General features: G+C 38.5%; 1 protein-coding gene across 1 annotated transcript; it reads right to left on the reverse strand.

Annotated features, from left to right (window-relative positions):
• Positions 1-7,575, reverse strand: LOC135463186 (procathepsin L-like). The gene is made up of 8 exons (XM_064740502.1): positions 7,483-7,575; positions 4,442-4,569; positions 3,478-3,583; positions 2,914-3,072; positions 2,211-2,334; positions 1,345-1,445; positions 578-849; positions 1-244 (listed from the first exon to the last, which is right to left on the reverse strand). Exons 2-8 carry the CDS (start codon positions 4,567-4,569, stop codon positions 145-147), a joined length of 990 nt encoding a protein of 329 aa, XP_064596572.1. The 5' UTR covers positions 7,483-7,575; the 3' UTR covers positions 1-144.
• Positions 7,576-14,819: the final 7,244 nt, after the last annotated feature.

Here is a 14,819-nt window from a genome sequence, read left to right on the forward strand (position 1 = left end):
TCCTACAAGTGTTTAGAATAATTCTAATTAACGATTTAACAGCTATTTTTTGGTTTGAAAATTAACAAAAAAAAAAAAAAATACTAAAGAAAAACCTCCAACTGGGAATTTGTCTTGCTGCTGTTCCGCTCTAACGTTGCTCATCTAGACAAGAGGGTAGCTGGCTTGGGTAGCAATTCCACAGTTGTTGTCACGGTTACGAGACATTTTGATATAGCCCTGTTCTCCCCAGCTTGGACCCCAACTGTGGGAAGCAAACACATACAACATAAAACGCTATCACGGCTCAGTGCAGAAATAAGTCATCATGACTAAATGTTTGTATAGTATATTTGATGCAAACCGCGTGTACATATTTATACAGTGCTTACCGTTTAAGAAAATAGCGATTACATGTTTATATATATATATATATATATATATATATATATATATATATGGGCTGTAAAGTTTGTGACTGTAGATATACTGAAAGTGTACTAAGATCTACTTCTTTGCTTCAAACCTGACATAGATCAGTTGTTCGGAATAATGATTACTATTACATATCTTTCATGCTTAAGGTAAGTAAGTTTACCTGTTCTTCACGAGCCAATAATCTTTGCCCCCGTCTGTTCCGTAACCGGCAGCTAGAACGCCATGATCCAAGCGAGTCTTGCTACAGAAAAAGCTGTGGTATACACCTGATTTGTAAAGCTGGAATGACAGGTGACTGGCGTCAATGGCAACGGAAATAGGTCCTACTGTAGCAACCGCCGTTTGCAAATCCGTTTCACTGCCTGACTTGATGTCAGAGAATCCTGTATCAGTTGCACCAACATTGGAGGGGTTGAAACGGCACGTATCGTCCTGAATGTAAATAATAATAAAACAAAACATATTAAAAGTGCATAAAATATTTGTTCAGGAAACCAAAACATTTGTATGACAGTTAAACATGCCTTGGGGGTACAGAGGAATCTGGTAATGAGTTGTTCGGAGCTTGACGCCTTATAAAGGCACGACGGAACACAGGGCCTGTATTTAGCAGACGTCTGAGGACTTCAAAAATTCAAACACAGGTAGAAATTTGTGCACTGATTCTATACTGCAGAACAATGTACCAATCACAATTTGAGTTTTTATCCATCTGAGCTTTCAATTAACAGCGTACCATAAAGTTCACGGGCAGTTTTTACGAACTTAAAACTCAGAAATTCGCAGAGATCCAAAAGTCATAAATTACATGTCAAGATTCCCATGTATTTTGGTTGTGTGGTGTGTACATTGCCTGTCTCTTATTATCATCACACATTGCCTGTATCTTATTATCATCACACATTGCCTGTATCTTATTATCATCACCTTGGCCTCATAGGGGTAGGATGCCTCTGTGTCAATGCCGTTGTTTACTTTGATATACTGGAAGGCTTGATCCATCAGGCCTCCATTACACCCCATGTTACCTGAAGACAGAAAACTTGCCACAGTACAACATACAAGACGCCTTTACACTCATGCAGTGCGAGAATAAAAAGAACTGCATGCAGTGCGAGAATAAAACTTTAAACATCACTGGGTATGTAGTAGCCTTCCTAAAATGTCATTGTATGGCCTTTTTTTACAAGTTTCTCTTAAGTTTCTTTTTTTGTACTTTTCAGGTGAGAAAAATGCATTGCGTTGATTTTTGTGGTGAGATTATCGAAAGATTATGACAGAAACTTACGAGTTTTTATGTCAGTCTTTCTGACTTGCTGGGATTTAAAAAAAAAAAAAGAAATTCATGTATATAAGCATCTGCCTTTTAACTTCATATTCTACATCAGACAGCACAGCCTAAGTTGTCAACATCGCTTAGAATGAGATGTACGTTAGCATTTAGTAATATCATAGGAGGTAATGAAAAAAAAGTTCCTTATTATATAGGTTGTAGCCTGTCCAGCCTCCATGCTTGTCGTATAGAAATCAGCTCGTTTATCGTGTATTATCGGGATGATCCCCACAACAGTTCCTATTCCCGGCACATCACCTGATACCTAAACATTTACCTAAAGAAAGCCGGCAAGAGATAGATGTAAACAGGTAACCGTATTGGTTCAAAGGCCTTGTCCTATCGCGAGAACACCGTTGCCTTTTGAGTCAAATAGTTTTTAATTCAGGTTAAATCCCACAAACTTATTTTCACAATAGTTGCTTGTAAAACACACCCAAAAATATGGCATAATCTTAACCTTGCTTAGTAGAACAGTCCACTAGATTTTGCTCTGAAAGCGACGGCAGTTTCCCAGTCTTCTTCATAGTCTGGCCTTCCAAAGACCCAGTCGTGGAGAATGCCCAGCAGGAGCCGCATTGTCCCTGTGTCAGGAGTACAATACTAACTATAAAGGGAATCTTACAATATTATTACTTCTCATCATATTACTACGACAATATATTAATACTGCAAAATGATTTGCATTTACCTTACTATGAACGACCAGTTCATGTTAGACTCACGGAATGTCTAGCAAACTGGCAGACGACGGAAAACTTGGCAGATCGTGAGTTCAGACCAGACCTAAAATTGGCTAACTTGTCAGACTGATCTCTTCTATCACTACAGGTAGCACGAGTAATACTCTGATTCACGGCTATTACAGATACCTCTCCACAAATATTATATATAAGGTAGTTTAGTATGTTATCAGATAATCATGATAACAAAAAGAATAGGAATTCATCGCCTGAAATTTTGAACGATGTAGTTTTTAGAGCACTAAGTAGTAACTGATATATAATGTCACGTGGTGAATGAGGTAAAACAAAAGGGAAATAACTTGTCCAGTCCTGGAAACTAACACTTTCTCAAAATATTGAACAAAGTTGAAAACGAATCTGCATAAAGCCACTTCTTTGCCCAAGTTCAGTTATTATCTTATCGAACAATCTAGTTACCTGATTCTTGACAGGTGTGACCAGCCCTTGCTGCCTCCAGTCGACAGTGGTCGGGAGACTGTTCAGGCTTGAAGGCGGCATAAACAGAGACCCTGTAGGCCGTGGCTTGGAGGCGTTGAAGCGGTATCCATTCATTTTGGAGACAAATTCAGCATTTGTCTGAAAAAAAAAAAACAACAAAAAAATCTGTTATTTGTTCATCTGAACATCAATCGGCATATATACTATTTTTGTTCTTAACGTCGTTTGTGAACGTATTTGTCCGTTTTCCTCTCACCATAACCCTGGCCGCCGTCGTGTTAGCGAAATTTTCTTGAATACAGCATAAAGTACAAATCAAATAAATAAATAATTCCCCTAGAACTTTCCTTGGGCCTTGGGTCTTCCACCATCATGGAAAACTGCTTGAGCCTTTCTTGGTTCTTTGCTGGTTTGTATTGATCGTTGTTTTTGGAAACTGGTCTTGCTATTACTGAACTGAAACGTCGATTTTGGTTGACAGCTGGTATACCAATGGCTGTTTTCGAGATTAACTTCTGTTTGCTTTTTACAAACATGTCTTACCATATCTCCATACTCGTTCATCCCAAGCCAATAGGTGTGCACGCCACGGTCAGCCTCCAGGTTGTGTTGTTGAATGTATGCAAGGTTCTTCTCCCAGATCATACGCCTTAACAGACAAAAAGATGTTAACTGATGATGATCTAATCAATAATTAGGAGCGGAACATGACCGCGTGGTTATGGTACTTGGCTTTTGATAGTTACAGCCATCATAAGATGTTGGATAAGTCACATTCTCGGACATGGATTTTTCTAGTTTGTCCCATTTTCATCGATGACTGTGGAGTTTTTCTTTTCGGTGGTGTTTTTTTTTTTATGTGGTGTTACATGAAGTTCACCCTTGACCAACTGCCCCCTCACCAGTACGACATTCCTGACATGTGAGTTCACCTCAGGTCAAAGGGCAATCAAATAAATACAGATTAATTACCATTGAATTATGTTTACAGCTAGTGTCACCATCATTTTGGCTATCTACCACATCAGACATGAATTCACGGAACTTTAAGATCACCTTAGCTTAAGGCCATTCTGTGGGATGGTCCTAGACAATACATTTATTTATTTATTTGATTGGTGTTTTACGCCGTACTCAAGAATATTTCACTTATACGACGGCAGCCAGCATTATGGTGGGTGGAAAAAGGGCAGAGCCCGGGAGAAACCCAGGACCATCCACAGGTTGCTGTCAGACCTTCCCACATACAGCCGGAGAGGAGAGCAGCATGAGCTGGACTTGAACTCACACCGACCGCATTGGTTCTGAGACTTCTGCGCTAGCGTGCTAACCAACTGAGCAGACAATACATAGCCGTGAAGAATGCAAAACAATAAATATTGATGATGAATATTTTCATACATGTTTTTCTTTTCAATACAGAGAGGATATTTTTTCCTACTTTGAGGCATTTAACCTCTGCTGATCTTTCTCATAAGATGAACAAGAATTTTAACCTCTGATTCACCTCATTGTTTCAACCTCTCCATAGTTCTTGTTGTAGGTTTTTTTAAAAGCTGCCCACTCTCCGTTCAGGGTGACGTCAACAGCCGTGGCAAAAGCCAAAAGAGCGACAACAGCAGCGAATCGTAACATCTGGAGGTAAAAACAGACAATAAGAACGCATTGATTAATTGCTGGAGTTGATACCTTTGTCATACAACCTCATACGGCTTAAGGCCATTCTGTGGGATGGTCCTAGACAATACATTTATTTATTTATTTATTTGAATGGTGTTTTACGCCGTACTCAAGAATATTTCACTTATATGACGGCGCCCAGAATTATGGTGGGTGGAAACCGGGCAGAGCCCGGGGGAAACCCACCACCATCCGCAGGTTGCTGGAGGACCTTCCCACGTACGGCCGGAGAGCATGAGCTGGACTTACACTCACAGCGACAGCATTGGTGAGAGACTCCAGGGTCATTGCGCTGCACTAGCGCGCTAACCGACTGAGCCATGGAGGCCCCGTATGGTAAAGAACTGATGTTTTGCAGCTTGAGTTAGACTTTTTTAGTATTCTAAGAACACAAATCCGAGTGTAGATGTTCTAAAACATTCGGCGAGCATTCATTCTTTTCTGGATTTTGGGGAATAATACGTACATATAATTGACGCAATTAATATAGAATTTAAGGTTTAACATCTACCGGTTTAAGGTTAACATCAACGATTCGTTTTATTTATCACATACATCCATGTAGGGCATATAAAATAGAAAAAAATACACAGTAACCTATAAAAATAAGCTATCATTTTTTATTCTTTTTAAGGTTATTCAAAAATAATATTTTTATTGTGAACTATATGATTTGGTTTAAATTTCTAAGCAATCAAAATTTCTAAATACATCTGTTATAGCGAACACATAAAATTACATAAGGTGCCTGTAAACCCACTCAGAATGCATACCTTATGGCAGCCGCGAATCGTAGTAAGCTATAACTTGTATGCCATGTTGAAATATTTCAGCCAAACAAATTAAGTATAGTGGTACTACGTAGAATAAACTTATATTTGCTCGACGGAAAGTATACCGTTATAATATTAGAGACATCCGAAACAGTCATTTTATATTGTTTTGAAAACGTACGTGTTCAACGCCTATGAGGGGAAAGCTGTGATGACAATTATTCTAGATGAAACACAAAGCCACACTAAATGATTCCCGACAACAAATATTTGACATCACGTTTGTTAGACTGTCGGATATGTTTTGTCGGTTAATTAATTGTCCGCTTTTGTTCGCCGGAGTTTCTGTCCGCCCATTAGTCGGTTATGTTTTAACTGCCATACTACTTAATATTTCGCTATTCTTAAAGTAACACGGTTGTGAACTGGCCAAGAATGTGAAAGTTTACAGAAACACTTTTGTTGTTTGTGTATATCACTAGTCTGTACAAAGATAATGCATTTGCTAAAAAGTTAAATCTGGCGACGTATTTTGGCACAAGAAATCGAATGGTGCAAACTGCATTGCTCTCCGACCAATGCTTTTTGTTGTAGCGACGTTTAAAACATTGGTGAAGTAATAATTGTGTGCCCAGCAACGTATTTTACTCCGAAAGAAACCAGAAAAATTTGCAGTTTTATTTATCACTTGTCGATTGCTTACATTATTCCACACCTTTTGGCACCTTACTTATGTGAGTTAGTGTTAAATTGTAGATTTTAGAACAGACTGTGTTTAGTACCTTACATTTTCTATATACAAATGATGGGGTATGGTAGTTTATGTACATAAAGCCATTGGGTTTGTCTTAGACTAAGAAGTAGCAGAGTTGCTGGGTCACTTAAACGAACTTTGGTAGCCCGTTACATTTAACTGTAGGCCATAAAAATGTACATTTACCACGTAAGACTGACAACTCTCCACAGTGTTGACTGACAGTATCAGACACTCTCAAAACTAACCAAAAGAGATTTCGTCGGGAAAAACTTCAAGAAATTGGCCAAAAATAGCATCACAAACATACATGATCTGACATGAACAGATTGCAAATGAGCTCTGAGATTTCAAGTGACCATTACAGATTACAGTTGCCTACACCCCCCCCCCCCTCTCCCGCCCGCCCCCACACCTCCACTCCACCCGGACACCATCATCTGTAATGGGCATGTGACATTCTATAACTATTGTGTATCCCAGACAGATTTCATCCTAACTAACACTAAAATAGAACACATTTGTGTCATGCAGCCTAGACATTTACATACATTCTAGTTCAGACAAAGACTTATGAAATACATTAATAATATAACATTTTTCTCATTTTCTTGGAGCTATTTTTTATAGCTCTGCTGACAACAATTAAATCATTGATGGGACTTAATATTTATCAAAATCTTCGGATCAAAGTCGATCAACAATATCGTGAATGTCCTTATCATACAGATCATTTGCTTACGTTCTCACATGACAATATTCTGATCAAAGTTCGATATGCTCTGCTCAAATACGCATTTATTTCCCCTAGGAAGTACAGACGTCACTGGTCTATACGATGCACTTTTGATCGTAATGTTGTTGTTGTGCTAAGCATAAAAAATAATGCAAAATTTGAAGACCACAAACAGCCGAATATATTTCATCTTCGAAAGGATACGGCAATTTGAAGCAGTGGAATTTTACATATTTATTTTGAAGTGTGTAAGACACAATGCTGTTTTGATAATCTTGTACAAAAACTAAAGTTATGCTAAACGTGCAAGATACTAATGACAATAATACGCCTGAAAGGTGCCTAAACCATAAGGACAGTTTTCATTTAGTTCAAATATGCATTGATACCTATATTAAATACACAAGACTTACGGGAGTAAATGGAAACAGTGATAACAAGGCACGTGCTATAAGTGACCATAACCATAGTTATACTGAACATCAAGTATTGGCTTTGAACAAGAATACTAATCTTCAAATGCTGAGTTACTAAGAAATTACGAGCTTTTAACCGAGATCAGATATAATCATCAAAACCTACTCACTTAACAAAGTATTACTTACATTTATAGGTAGTGGGTGTATCCGATCAAAATCAAAAACGGCAGGCAAAGACCCTCTTCTACCTGCCTAGATATATATATACCAAACAGTGATATCAGATAAGAGCATAACAATAGCTGTCATGTGACCGAGATCATGTGATAGTAAGATTTGACTCAGTTTCAAATTTCAAACATTACAAATGTCACAAGATACTTTTACTGACAATACAGAAGTCAGGGGTCCGATAACTTCGGACTCATCGAGAAATTTTAGAATTACATCAGACGTAACAAGTAAGGTCATGCTCAGGACAATTGCACAATTGCACAATTAAAAGTGATTGTTAAAAATCGGTTACTCCGCTTGCACAAAGTAATTGTGACATGATTTTAACTTTTCGGAGGTAAATAATTGTCTTTATTTTCAGAAAAGATATAGATCATAATGATTCAACAGCTTATAACGTGTAAAAAATTCTCCGGCAAGTGTTTGTACTTCACGCCAATCAGATTGCAAATTTTTATTATGAATTATCATTATCACAGTTTACAATCCCTTTCTGAAACAACGTCCCTGCACAATTTATTTGTTTATTTATTTGATTGGTGTTTTACGCCGTACCAAATAATATTTCCCTCATACCACGACGGCCAGCATTATGGTGGGAGGAAACCGGAGAGAGCCCGGAGCAAACTCACGACCATCAGCAGGTTGCTGACGGTGATTTCCACGTACGGCTGGAGAGGAAACCAGTATGAGCTGGGCTTGAACTTACAGCCGCCGCATTGGTGAAAGGCTCTTGGGCTACTGCGCCGCGCTGGCGTGGTTAACTACCTCGGCCACGGAGGCCGATCGCCCTTCACAACTGACCGATTCATATATAATTATGTGAGTAACAATACAATCAAATACATATGTTATATCATCTTTATTTAATACACATATACATATATATTTGAGTGAAGTATAAGACTTGATGTTACCCGATACAATTTGGACTTACTCAAAACGTGAACGTTTGGCCTACTGTGATATATTTTGTATCCTTAAGTATTCATTTATTTAATATGACAAACCTGAACAGGGATGTGGCAATTTCTGTTAAAATATATTACCCGTATTGAAATATTAACGCAAATGCAACCAGTATGGCATGAGAAGAATTTTCATTTCAGTAAGGCATCAGTTCGCATTAACATAATTGTAAATACAATTTGCACCATATGAAATCCACCTTTGGCGTTCCAGACTGAGTATGGTATCAAGGTGAGCGAAGCGAAATTTGTCACAACTGTCACAAATATTCAAATTTTGATGGTAACTTCCTCATATTCAGCAGATGCAATTTGTTACGGCACTTGACAACACAGTGCGCCTCGTAGGTCTGTACATCATTCAATCTAGGCCCGTTTACACTGAAAAAAAGGTTCCTCTGAGGTGAAACAGAAACCGTAGAATTCTGATTAACGATGTCGCCAATGTATTATGTCGTATGTCCAAATGATATGTTTAGCTAGACAGTATTTGACAATTTAGTCCGCGAGTCATTTAAGAACGGTCAAATTAACGCTAATTAGTACTTTTATCGGTCACGTCGCGCACAAGGCTAATTTTTTTCGCCCAAAAATGCCTTGAGTTATAGTCATATAGCTGCTAATTCTTAAGTTCCAACTCCATGCTCAAATCAACCTAAAGGATAACACAACACCTGTTCAAAACATATTTCAACCGACAGCAGGTTGCACGAGTATTCTAAAAGATATACTCTATTGACAGAATCTGCGGTCGAAGAGCCATTTCTCACAGATTTCTGTGGTACAAATTTGTGTCGTTTACTGACCACCACATATGTGAAACACGGCTCGTTGACTTACGAGCCGTGTAATATTCAACGCTTGATGGTATCAAAAATTATGCAGGACAGGAGCATATGGTCACGGCCCAAACCGCATTCATCTTCCCAATTAATGGTCCGTTTTAGTTACGCTTTTCAAAACATACAAATATAAATGGTATATTATTGTTCATTTTACTGGTTTTTAAGCAGTTTGCCTTGTAAATATTAAATATAGCTTCTAAAGCAGAGATGCCGGGGCTCAATCCTGTATTTTCGGCCATTACGCTGTACTCAAGAATATTTCACTTATACGACAGCAGCCAGCATTGCGGTGGGAGGAAATCGGGCAGAGCCCGGAGGGAACCCACGACCATCCGCAGGCTGCTGGCAGACCTTCCTACTTACGGCCGAACTTAAGTAGAAAGCGTACATTTGACCTCGCTACCAATGCATTATATATACATAATACATTGTATATACATAATAACAAATGTTGTAAATCGGCGTTTTGGACAATTTCACAATGCGTATAATTGTGTTGAAATATGTAAAGTATCCGTAGTCTTTGTGCAGTCTCTGTGTTTTATAATTGTGTCCACAGTCGCTTATCCCGGGGCTATGAGAAATATATGCACCATGTTTTAACAACATCTGAAGACAGATTTAAACAATTATTACATCTTTCTGTTGATTCCATCCTAGGAGCTTCATCTTAGCTTGCTTAGTTCTTTACTGCTTTGTGTTGAGCGCTTTCAACCTGTTCTTAGTATCTCCACAGGCCCACGTATTCACTCTCAGTGTAGTACAATAACACTAGTTTTCGAGACAGCACTGTGCAACCGTTGTACACATTTACGACTGAATGATCACATGAACTCATCGCGCGTGACACTTTGGAATCTTCCAACATCTTTCTGAAGTCAAGCCGTTCCATTTCTTGTTCTACAAACATATAAAAGACTACAGAATGTACAGAGAATAAAACCAGAGAAGCGGTGACAGGGTAATACGTAGTTGGCAAACAGTCAACTTGTACGCTTACCTCAGTTAGACAATTCTAAAAGTAAATGTTCACATTTAAAATTCTGCATCAAAGAAAGATTTGTACTGATGATACATTCGATATCTGATATATTATATATTGTTAGTACAACCACGGCTGCGGGGCAGGCCTTGGCGATTCTTGTTGGGTATTTGTGTAATACATAGGTAACTTACCTTTCAAAGGATTTACCTCCCTTGACGGTAGGTATCTGTCCTTTATTTCAGTTCTTTATGAAAAGCATATCAAATTACGGGAAACACTGCCCTTTCCTTCGTCAGTTTCTCATTGCGCAGAAGCAATGATTCAGAAGTGGCCAACCTTTCAAGAAATTTTACAACCAGATTATTCACATTTCAGCACTGTGACTGATTAAATTCTATCTCACCAGTACTTCCAAATGCTAACCGCATTCGATAGTGGAACATGGCCCACTTGCACAAAATCCTCTTAGCGTTAAGAGCACGTAAATACCATGGCGACGTAATGCATACAGTGTCGATAGCCATGGTAATTGCGTGCTCTTAAAGTTAAGAGGGCTTCATGCAAGTGGGCCGTAATAGACACAGTCAAGGGGGGATAATCCACGAAAAGGGAAATAATCACTGCATTACGAAGAAAGGAAATATTCGCCCAAAAGAATCCACGTTTACGCAGGCATATAATATAAAACAACAGATCTTAACAAGTAAAGTCAGAGAGACGACCACATTGTGATAGTTTGTCAACCGCTACACATGGGATGGCAGGCATAGCTCACCCCATCCTCAACGATTTTCACTTAATTTTTTTATTCTCTCTGTGTGTGTGAGTGTTTATTCAAGAACTGCAGATAATAACTTCTTACCCAAGTTCTAATGGTGTAAAGTTTACTTTTGTAAAAAAAAATTTACGTTAAATATTAGCCGTGGAACCCTGACGATTTGAGCTGATGTTATCGCTGTGCCGCAACGTGCCTTGTCTCATGTCTCCGGCTGCAACTTCAGATCAAGTGAAGTAACATAGTTTTTGTAAGATGTACGTGTGATAGTTAACACAAGTGCAGCCCTTTTGAGACTCGTTCGACACTGGGAAAGTCTGTACATTACCTGCATCAGCTGTTAATCCAAAAGCAGATTTTTGTAACTACTGCTCCATACTACATAAATCAGACTGTTCGATTTAATACTTTGCCTACACTGAAAATAGTACCGATGTAAATATACAGTAAAATTTGCTGGCAATTTTCGGACCAGCATATTTTACTGTATTTTTACATGACCACAGTAAAGAATTTTGTAAAAACTACAGACTTAAATTTACAGTAAAAACAGTGGATTAAGTAACACAAGCTGACGTCCACATAAACCTGTCTGAAGGACATGTCCGCATAAGCATGTAATATTTTGTATATATATATATATATATATATATATATATATATATATATATATATATATATATATATATATATATATATATATATATATATATATGTAGGCCTACCTTCAAATACGCCTTTAAATACGCAAGTCGGTGCATTTCCACTGTCAGTAAAGCTTAAATACATCCTTATAAAATATAATGCATGTATTTTATATTAGCATATAGTAAAAAAAAATGCTGTTTTTTTTTCACTGTAAATTTACATCTGTAGTTTTTGCAAAATTCTTTACTGTGGTCATGTAAAAATATAGTAAAATAGTAAAATTTGCTGGTCCGAAAATCGCCAGCAAATTTTACTGTAAATATACATCCGTACTATTTACAGTGTATTGCTTAACGCCGTGTCTGAAGTTTCCACTTAAGTGACAGTGGCTCGGATTATGTGTGGAGAAAGTAAACCATAAAACTTCAAAATAGTCAGGTGCCTGCAATTAAATCTCACCTGAAAAAGCACCTCCTATTGGTATATTTTTATATTATTTTGAATTTAGATGGCAAACTTGAAAAGGTGACAATTAAGTCCACAATACAGTTTTAAGATTTTGAAAATTATTTTGATCCAGTCTGTCCCTACATGTCCACACAAATTGTCCGCAATCACTAGACTGTCGTTGGATTTTGTTTGGTATTGTCGGGCATGCTACCAAGTACCAATCAAAGATTCTTCCGACAAGAAAGCAGTGACATTCACAAGAGCTTAACTGACGAAGCCCCACCAATATACCAAACAGAGTAACACAACGAGCAGTTTTTTAAAATTTATAACAAAGGCACTTTATTAACAGTAATGCGCTAGCACAATAAGTTAGACACCAGCGTTAAATAAATAAAGACAATCCTTGGTGGAGATGTTTAGAGTATTATGACAAGCCCAGCACGGTCCTTCGACCCAAGGTTGAATCTTTGATTGCTTCAATTCTGTTATTACTACAAAGACTTCTTTTAGCTCAGAAAAGAGCTGTTGGATAAATCCTGTGAATGCTTTGATGTACTACATGTCTGTACATCCTGTGAGAGTGAAAAAGCAATATGATTGTAATATACTAATATTTCTAATGGAAAGCCCAGAAAACATTTCTTAACCAACATATAGGTGTATTGTATAAGCCCAGTCGGCATTTCAGGAATCCCGCAGGTTCTCGCAGGTTTGGACAAGACAGGGTGCGGTTTCTCGCGAAATAACGCAACTAAAGGACGTGATTTTGCGGTAGATGATAACGGCGCTGTTGAGCAGACATACCCGGCTATGCGAGATGCATATTCATTCTAGCAATTACCGAAAAATCTCGCCTTTTAGGTTGGTCTGCGGGAGCCCCCACCCTGCCTCAAATTAAATATATCTGCGTGAACTCACGGGACTCCTGAAATGCCGACTCGGCTTACTGATGGATTGTTGTGTGAATGCAGCACTCCCCTTATTTTGGCTGAAATGATATATGCGTGGAGGAAACTAGAGTTGGCTGAGTGCTTAAAACCAAATAAGGATTTGATTCCTAAAGAATAAAAAAAAAACACAATATTTGTTACAATTTAAATGTATTTATCAAAATTTGAATGCTATTTGAGCATGTTTCAGTGATTTCCTTCTGTCATACCTGTGTATGTCCTCAACTTCTCCCAAAGCGCCATGGTTTGTGGCTAAGTATGAGGACATCTTTATAGTAGACAACGATGCAGTCGAAAACAAAGCCAGTGTTCTGCAAATCTTGGTCGGCTCTGCAAAAACCCTCTGTGCAGGCTGACAACTGTGCAGGATGACCTCTGTGCAGGCTGACCCTTGTGCAGGCTGACCACATCCACATTCACATCTAAACATAATGAATAATATTTCAGTGCAATGTTTTAGTTGCAGATGGAAGATGGTCACATTTGTGTGGTGTAAACAAATAAAATTTGCATTAATCACATGTAGATTTACAGTTACAACTTAAAATAAAGACTTCCAATGTTGAGAGACTTTTTGAAAAGAACTTATTGACACCAAAATGAATTAAATTTTTTTAACCATATAAATTAGAATATTTGTGATCTTCTGTGTCATTTAAAAAAAATAGACATTTCAAATATCATCTACCCATATATATATGTGTATCCTTTTTGAATTATTTTATTTCATGAGAGGCCCCTGGGTCATTACGCTGCGCTAGAGCGCGAACCCCCATATCCTTTTTGTGTTTAACCCTTAACTAGTCAAAAATTTCAAAAGGTGAAGTAATTATTGAGGATGTTATGCAAATATGATATAGACCTACGCAAAATTTAGGACAATACTAGATACATAGCTATTTGAGAAACACTATTTTGAGGCACAGTATGAATAAGTAACCACATGCTATGTATTCGGCGCCCTGAATATTGGTGGACACTGACACACACAGTATTGTCGGTGCCCTTGATATTTGTGGACACTGACATACAGTATTGTCGGTGCCCTGAATATTGGTGGACACTGACAGATAGTATTGTCGGCGCCCTGTATGTTGGTGGACACTGACACACAGCATTGTGGGCGCCCTGAATATTGGTGGACACTGACAGATAGTATTGTCGGCGCCCTGAATATTGGTGGACACTGACACACACAGTATAGTCGGTGCCCTTGATATTTGTGGACACTGACATACAGTATTGTCGGCGCCCTGAATATTGGTGGACACTGACAGATAGTATTGTCGGCGCCCTGAATATTGGTGAACACTGACAGATAGTATTGTCGGCGCCCTGAATATTGGTGGACACTGACAGATAGTATGGTCGGCGCCCTGAATATTGGTGGACACTGACAGATAGTATTGTCGGCGCCCTGAATATTGGTGGACACTGACACACAGTATTGTCGGCGCCCTGAATATTGGTGGACGCTGACACACAGTATTGTCGACGCCCTGAATATTGGTGGACACTGACAGATAGTATTGTCGGCGCCCTGAATATTGGTGGACACTGACAGATAGTATTGTCGGCGCCCTGAATATTGGTGGACACTGACAGATAGTATTGTCGGCGCCCTGAATGTTGGTGGACACTGACAGATAGTATTGTCGGCGCCCT

Source organism: Liolophura sinensis, chromosome 2 (assembly GCF_032854445.1).
Source record: "Liolophura sinensis isolate JHLJ2023 chromosome 2, CUHK_Ljap_v2, whole genome shotgun sequence".
Classification (NCBI taxonomy): Eukaryota; Metazoa; Mollusca; class Polyplacophora; order Chitonida; family Chitonidae; genus Liolophura; species Liolophura sinensis.